The sequence below is a fragment of the Scylla paramamosain genome, chromosome 38 (genome assembly GCF_035594125.1).
Source record: "Scylla paramamosain isolate STU-SP2022 chromosome 38, ASM3559412v1, whole genome shotgun sequence".
NCBI classification, from domain to species: Eukaryota; Metazoa; Arthropoda; class Malacostraca; order Decapoda; family Portunidae; genus Scylla; species Scylla paramamosain.
In genome coordinates this window covers 7,480,168-7,488,734 of record NC_087188.1, presented here as the reverse complement: position 1 = coordinate 7,488,734, position 8,567 = coordinate 7,480,168, and the positions used below count along the sequence as shown (strand labels likewise).

The window sequence follows — 8,567 nt, the reverse complement described above, 5'->3', positions numbered from 1 at the left end:
CTATATCCCAGATTATTTTCAAAGGTCACCCAAATAACTAGTCAGGTTCTTATGGGTTTTTGTTGTATTGTATCGCTTGATTTCTTTTGTTTTCTCCTTTCGTTCACATTTTATACAGTACTTGGTTATGTTCATGTCACTGGGTTGTGAACAGAAACGCTCTGTTAGTTACGTTGTGCACCCAGTATAGATTTTTTGCTAATGAATTATCACGAATTATACATATACTTAAAACAACCCTATTCAACCTCACTGTAACCACTTAACACGGCAAGGCGCCAGAACGTTTGGGAATACAGTCTCGCTCGTATTGACAAACACTTCGCTGTTTCACCTCGACTATTTTTCAAAGATCACACAGATGATTACCCGGGTTCTTGAGAGTGTTCTACCTGTTAATAATGCAGAAACCTTGTTAATCTGTCACTGCGACCATGAAAACGCCCTTAAAAACCTGTCACTTCAACTAGATCGTTTTCAAGGTAGTTTCAGAATTACGTTCCGATAGCGTATACCTCAACGTATTATTTGTGAGTGCACCAGCCAGCTACAGGCAAGAGGCGGATGCAGGAGGCGTGTCTTCTAGGTCAGCTTTGCCTGCGGTGACTAGTGGAGAGGCAGCTAGCGGGGCGTGAAAGAGATACTTAGTTACTGGTTACCTAACTGTGGCGGGCCAGCCAAGGCCAACCAGCATCTAAGGCATTGTGGTCGCTGAGTGGCGGTGAATGATTAGTAACGGGTCTGGGTTCGAATCCCGGTCTTTCCCTCCTTCGTGGTGGAGAGAGAGAGAGAGAGAGAGAGAGAGAGAGAGAGAGAGAGAGAGAGAGAGAGAGAGAGAGAGAGAGAGAGAGAGAGATTCCTTCTTGTGTAAGCATCTAAGCATAACACACACACACGTATGTATTTCCCTTGAGCACCCATGTATCTTTTTTTTTAAGTGTGTGTGTGTGTGTGTGTGTGTGTGTGTGTGTGTGTGTGTGTGTGTGTGTGTGTGTGTGTGTGTGGTGTGTGTGTGTGTGTGTGTTGTGCTACCACCTCCCCCCTCAAGGACGCCCTCCGCCCCTCCCCTCACACCACTGCAGGGTGAACTACTGCTTATTTTATGCTTAATTCCTGGGTAGGACTTAGGAATGCGGTAGTAGTGGTGGTCGTAGTAGTAGTAGTAGTAGTAGTAGTAGTAGTAATGTGCGGCAGTTTTATTGTTATTATTGTTGTTGTTGTTCGTGGTGGTGGTGAGGGACTTGGCATGTAGCGGTGGTGTGGTGATGATAATGGTGGTAGTAGTGATGATGATAGTGGTAGTGGTGGTGACAGTGGTGGTGGTCTGACTGGCTAGTGTGGGTGTCACCATGCCTGCCTCGACCTGCCTCTCTCTCTCTCTCTCTCTCTCTCTCTCTCTCTCTCTCTCTCTCTCTCTCTCTCTCTCTCTCTCTCTCTCTCTCTCTCGGGTCAAGGCCAGACACGATAAAGAGAGCAAGCATATTCTTCTCTAGTAACGAGAGAGAGAGAGAGAGAGAGAGAGAGGGGGGGGGGCAGGATGACTAGTTAAGTGAGTGAGAGAGGGAGAGGTAGTGTGTTTCAACCCTTGCGTGACAGCCATGGGATATGCACACACACACACACACACACACACACACACACACACACACACACACACATATCATTGTAGCTTTATTGTATCTATAATTGTTCTATTTTATGCTCTGATATTTGCAGTATTAGTATAAATAACAATAGTAGTAGTAGTAGTAGTAGTAGTAGTAGTAGTAGTAGTAGTAGTAGTAGTAGGAAGAGGAGGCGGAAGAAGAAAAGAAAGGGATGCAATACGAAAGGAGAGAAAATTAATGAAGGCTTTAGGAAAACATTGACGAAGGAGGAGGTAGAGGAAGAGGATGAGAAAAGATTAAGAGGAGGAGGAGGAGGAGGAGGAAGAAAATGAGAGGAGGGAGAAGAGGAAGGAAATTAGGGATGAAAGAGGGCTTGGTGGGCGTCGGCGATAGAGAGGAGGAGCTGGAGGAGGAGGAGGTGGAGGAGGAGGGCCAGGGTGACGCATTAACCAGCCTACCCTGGAAACAAACCATTTCACCAAGGTCGTTCTCTCTCTCTCTCTCTCTCTCTCTCTCTCTCTCTCTCTCTCTCTCTCTCTCTCTCTCTCTCTCTCTGCACATTACACAAATTCCTTCCCACAACTTCCTTGCTACAACTTACACACACCACACAGTTTAGTTAACATCTTCACATTCCTGGCACTATTTTAATGTTTCGTAATAATTTTTAAAGCTTCCTGACACAAGATTATACCTCGCATGCATTCCAGCCCTTTTCAGCATCGTTAACTTGTGGAATCCTGACCTTTCTTAATTAACGCTCTCATTATCCTCTCGTAACTTTCAAACATTCATGACATCATCGTATCCAAAGGTTCATGATAATATTGAAATTACATTGGCGTTTTCATTCGAGGGTCTAGATTGAGTTCATTTCATAGCTAGTCCTTCATTATGTAGATCACGATTTTAAACAAAACATCATACTTTTCCCCTGAATTATTTTAAGTATTCATTTATTTTTATTCAAGAGGGGTTCTGGTCAAGGGCAACAAAGAAGAGTGAAAAAGGCGGCCCACTGAAGATGCCGGTCCGTGAAGAGCAGGCAAAAGGAGTAGCCAAAATCATGCGAAGTGTCTTGAAATCTCCGTCTGTTTCGAAATGATGAGGCTGAGGTTATTTCATCATTCCGCAAGATTCCAAACTTTTCTACCGTAACTACCGACTCCTCATAACGCGGTAGTGATGATTCGTGACTAATGTTTGGCTGTGTTGGGGTGTTTTAACGCATTCCTTGGTGTTCGACTGTTGGTTTTTATTTTTAGCGTTGCGTCTAGCCTCCCTTACTGCCTCACACACGGCCTTCTCAGTCCCTCCTGCTTATTCCTCTCATCCTCGTCATCTTCGTCTTAATTCAACTCAATTCGTCCTACTTTCACGCCAGCTGTGTGTGTGTGTGTGTGTGTGTGTGTGTGTGTGTGTGTGTGTGTGTGTGTGTGTGTGTCTTAACAATGTTCCCACACCATTACTAGAACTACACACGCCTGGGTGCCTTTCACTCTTACACACACACACACACACACACACACACACCTCAGTACCTATATCCATTAATGTATCTATCAGAGAGAGAGAGAGAGAGAGAGAGAGAGAGAGAGAGAGAGAGAGAGAGAGAGAGAGAGACTCATCTGCCTAGTTATTATTATTTTTTTTTACATTAACAGTTTTTCTCTTCTCCTCCTCCTCCTGCTCCTCCTCATCCTGTCTTCTCCAGGCTTGAATAGAATAGAGAAAGTGTTTGGTACTTCCTCAGAGTACCCACCATTCTCTCTCTCTCTCTCTCTCTCTCTCTCTCTCTCTCTCTCTCTCTCTCTCTCTCTCTCTCTCTCTCTCTCTCTCTCTCTCTCTCTCTCTCTCTCTCAAGGTAGACGTCAAGAACCTATTGCACGATTTTGTAAGTTTTCTCATCATCATCACCATTTTTCTTTTCATCATCACCATCGTCATCATCATCACCACCACTTTCTTTTTTTTCATCATCATCATCACCATCCTCTTCTCTTTCCTCCTCCTCATTTCCTTCTTTCCTCCCTTTGTCCTCCTCCTTCCTCTCGCAAATACGCAATTTTATTTCCTCCTCCTCCTCCACTTCATCTCTTTGTGGAAGAAGAGGAAATAGTGGGAAAGTGGAAAGTCGTGTGTGTGTGTGTGTGTGTGTGTGTGTGTGTGTGTGTGTGTGTGTGTGTTGCTGTCCTCAGTCAGTCTCTGTGTAATCTTCAAATCTTTCCTCATTCCTCTTTTTAGTATCTCCCTTCTTCTTCTTCTTCTTCTTCTTCTTGTTCTTGATCTTGTTCTTGTTCTTGTTCTTGTTCTTCTTCTTCTTCTCCTCCTCCTCCTCCTCCTCCTCCTCCTCCTCCTCCTCCTCCTCCTCCTCCTCCTCCTCCTCCTTTTCTTCTTCTTCTTCTTCTTCTTCTTCTTCTTCTTTGTCTTCCTTGTCTTTGTGAGGATGAGGATATGGAGGAGGAGGAGGTGGTGGTGGTGTGTTACTTAATGTTCTAGCTATGAATCACATCCTGGCCTGCTGTTTGTCAACACACACACACACACACACACACACACCCCGCCATGCTACCACCAGCTCACAGTTAAAAGGCAGTGTAAGATAATGGTACTTTAGTTATTCAATTGTATACATTGCTTGTTAAAAATGTTTGTTAAGGTATAACAGATGGAAAGTATATTAATTCCTTTTTTTGTGTGTGTGTGATAAGTATTATAGATGGAAAGAAAGTTTATTGTTTGTCTTATCTTGCAGTGATATTTTATTTACTTGATCACCTCTTCACTTAGAAAATCCTCATTACTTCATCCATTCCTTGCTTTCACATTCCCATGAGACCTGAATCATCATATTTTCTTCAACTGCTTGTGTCATTTACTAATTTACCATGACATTATGTTTTTTACTCAACAGCAGGAATGTTGCAAAGTTTGTGAGAGCAATTGTGGTTATTATTTCTAATGCCTGTACCTTTCACATAAAGATTAACTTGGAATGTCTGCCTTCCCTTCATTACAGAGATTAGTGAAGGCCTTTGTGTGTTGAGTAATCCATTAAGCAATTGTGTTATTAGTCTTGAATGAGAGTGATTCACCTGTGTGTGTGTGTGTGTGTGTGTGTGTGTGATTATGGGTGATGAGGTGAGAGAGAAAGTGGAGTTATAATGAGTGGATGCCTAGCTAGGTGACAATTGAAGGCAGTAGATGGGTAGGTGGATGATGATTGGATGTTGGTCTGTGTGTGTGTGTGTGTGTGTGTGTGTGTGTGTGTGTGTGTGTGTGTGTGTAAGTGGTTGGGAGATGGAAGAATGAGTTAAGTGGTTAAGTGGGTGCATGGATGGATATTGACTAGACAATAAATGTGAGGTGGGAGTGAGTGGAAGATAACTGGAAGGTGGATGGATTAATAAGTGATTGGTTGGGTGAAGGATAACTGGATATATGGAGATTTAATGAATTTATGAGCAGATGGAATAATTGAGGTTAGGTGGGTGATAACTGGAGGTGGAGGTGTCTAAATTTAGAAGTGTGTACTGGGTTAGTTAACTGAGATGTGTGTGTGTGTGTGTGTGTGTGTGTGTGTGTGTGTGTGTGTGTGGACTGTGGCAGGCTGCAAGTTGCTCTCCCTCACTCCTTCACCACAATGACAACAGTCTAAAATTTCCTCTCAGGAGTCCCAATTGAGTGTGTTCCAGAGGGCCCTAGTGGTGTGTTTGAACCTTGAACTCAATTGTTTCTCTGCGTACATATATGTGACAAATGTAAGACTAGAGTTGATTCAAAACCTTTTATGGATACATACTTATTTACTTGTATGATTGTATGTAGGTATGTATGAACCTTTGCCTTTACTGTGCTACCACATACTTTAGATAGCCAGTACTAAGCAACATTGTGAGGGACAGGTTCATTTCTGTTTTTCATTCTTTGATGTTAGTCTGGTTTACATGTATAATTTCAAGCAGAAATACCAGCCTGGGATATATACACATTATAGTATGTTTAGATTGATTCTTTTTTACTTATATGACAGCAAGTCCCAGGAAACAGGTGTGAAAAGCTTGTTGGTTATTATTAATTCACACACTTCATTATTGTGTTGTGAGACGTGTTGTGTAATGCTGCATTGTGTTCCTCTCCACAGGGTGTGTCCAGGGGTGAGTGCAGCGGGCGGGGAGGGACATGAGGTCGTCTGTGAGTGTGATCCTGTCCACCCCTCCACCTGTCACCACCATGAGTTACCCAGACTACACCACCAGCCCCCACCACCACCAGACCCTGCTGGTGCTCGTCAGACAAGTGGGTGAGTGTCCCTTCCTCCCTCACATGTTTTCTGTGAATCATGGTTACTAAAGGCCCAAAATAAATGAAAGGAAGTGCTTAATTTTTTCTCCCCTTCAAAAAAAAAATTAAGAAGTGTTAGAAATTAAGATGATTTTGAAGCAGATAAGTGATCTTAATGGAGTTTATATTTTATGAATGTATTATTCTTTTTTACTTTCATGAATTTTAATGAGAATGTGAATTATTGACTGGCATGTGTGTGTGTGTGTGTGTGTGTGTGTGTGTGTGTGTGTGTGTGTGTGTGTGTGTGTGTGTGTGTGTGTGTGTGTGTGTGTGTGCGCACGCGCATGTGTGCATGTGTGCATTTCTTTTTCTTTTTTCTTTTTATTTCTATGATTTACCCAGATTTATTGTTTTAGATCTGCATTATTTAATTCCATTTCTATGATTTATTGATATTTGTGTTTTTAAGCAGCATTGTTTCTTTCTATATAATTTACTGATGTTTGTATTTTTAATCTGTTATTCCTGTGTAATTCTGTGATATGTGCTTCCTTTCTAAAAACCTGGCCAAGTCTCCCTTTAGTAGCTCTGTCCATGTCTCACTTTGTATGCTATATCTATTTTTCTATCAGTCTTCCATCCCTTTGTCAGCTATTTCTAAGTACCCTTTATTCAGCCACATCCAAGTGTTATGGTTATCATGTTTTAATGGCTCATTTATATCACCACTCTACACCTTCCTTCTCAACAGCCATGGCATCTAACTCTCCTCTTCTCCTCAGGATCCCAATTAAAGAGCCGCTCGTTCCATAAACTGTACGAGCGAATCAGCAGAGTCGGTCATGTCAAGGTGAACGACTCCAATGGGTCCCAGCGGCCAGTGTGGGTCACCTACCGCCGGGACTACCCTATCGAGAACAACGACTGGGGTGACTTCCAGACACACCGCAGAGTCCTGGGCATCATTACCATAGGTCTGTGTAGGTCTGGTGGCTCACTCGGCTCACTGCTCTCAACTCCAATTTACTTGTACTATTTCCTTTTAGTATTTATTTGACTGTTCATTGTAGATATAAATAAATAGAGTAAAATGACCAGATTCTTCATTTGATAAAGTAATTCCTTAGCTGGGGAGTCATTCTTGTTATTCTTTACTCTGCTTCTCTGCTGGTTTTTCTGTTAGTCACCTTACATGCTATGGAGGGAGTACTCTATTTTGCCATTTATTGTTTGCAGTTAGCTTGAGGTACTTAGTTTTTCTGATATGCTTGGTAAACATTGGTTGTATTCATGATTGATTTACTTATTGTTAGATTCAGTAGACTAATTTCAACAGGTCATCTTTGAACTTAAAATCTGTTACTGACACCCTGCCTCGCCTTCCAGGTCAGGTGGGTAGCCAGAGTGACCTGAATGACATCTGCAAGCAGCACGAGAGCCTCAAGGTCAAGTACTCCTCCACGCTGTATGACTCGCGCTGCATCATCTTGGGACTCAACCCAGATGGCACCATGTATGAGGCGGCCTCCCAGGGGCCCTCCCGCAGCACTTCCCCAGACCCCAGTGGCACGCCGGACCCCGGAGGTGCCCCACAAACCCCTGTCCCGGCCATCAACGGCCATGCTCACGTCAAGAAGGTGTCTGCCGGCAGCACAGACCGGGACAGTGGTGTGTACGAGACAGTTGGTGGAGAGGAGAAGCCCACCGACTCAGACAGCCACTCAGAAGGTGCAGCCGATCTGAAAATTGACACCAATCACGTCAATGGGTCAGACTCCGGCAGTGAGAGCACCAGTGAGGTTGGCTGTTGTGAGGAGACCAAGGCGGACTCCCCGCGAGACTCTGCTGTGGAATCAATGCTTGACACCAGCCACTCTTCCATCAACTCCTCAGCCTCTCAGGCATCCAAAGTTTGCCTCCATCCACCCTCCAACTTCAAGACCCGGGCACTGTTCTACCCAACAGGAGACCATGCGGTGAACATTGAGAGTCAGCTGCAGGAGTTTGTGAGTTCCCTGTTCTGGGTGTTGGAGTCCAAGCGCCTGGACAAGAGTCAGGAGAAGCTGGAACGGCCGCCTCTGCTCTGTGCTCCATTTGAACGCAAGGTGAGTGAGGAGTTGCCTTGTTTCCATCACTACATATGTGTTCAGCAATCACTGAATACAACAATTATGTGCTAAAGTGATGTAATTTCAAAAGTGCAATGCTTGCTGTTCTTAAAAGTGAACTGTAATGAAATGTAATCAGGTGATAGATTGATTATCATTATGCTTGATATGAGTTGTGCATGTGATGTAAAATTTCACATGTAGAAAAATTTTTGATGTATTTCTGGTATGCATCATTGTGAAACTGTGTATTTTAACCATGCATAAATTGGAGGAGTTCTGTTTTGATTCGTTGGTTGAGTTTGGTTTGCAACCCACCACAGCCTTGATGCTGAGTCATAACACACCAATGTTTGACAGGACTTCATTGGGCTGGACATGGACTCTCGCACCAACAAGAAGCGGTGTGCAGGTCGCCTCAGGAAGCAGCTGGCTGATCTCACCCTCCAGGCTGGCCTGCCTGTGGAGGCCATCGTTCAGTACAGTCATGCTGCCGACACACTGCGCCACTGTAACGACTGGCTCTGGCTTGCAGGTCGGCCTCATCACATTGACAGTTCTTCAG

The 8,567-nt window shown here is 43.8% G+C and overlaps 1 protein-coding gene across 4 annotated transcripts in view; it reads left to right on the top strand.

Moving 5' to 3' along the window:
• LOC135091674 (protein brunelleschi-like) overlaps window positions 1–8,567 on the top strand; it is a 37,741-nt gene that overhangs the window by 17,501 nt on the left and 11,673 nt on the right. For all 4 annotated transcript variants that reach the window (XM_063989514.1, XM_063989511.1, XM_063989512.1 and 1 more), the window contains 4 exons: window positions 5,752–5,910; window positions 6,677–6,868; window positions 7,281–7,999; window positions 8,363–8,537. In XM_063989514.1, coding sequence (XP_063845584.1) covers window positions 5,790–5,910; window positions 6,677–6,868; window positions 7,281–7,999; window positions 8,363–8,537 — 1,207 coding nt within the window. In that variant the 5' untranslated portion in view covers window positions 5,752–5,789. The remainder of the gene's footprint in view (window positions 1–5,751; window positions 5,911–6,676; window positions 6,869–7,280; window positions 8,000–8,362; window positions 8,538–8,567) is intronic.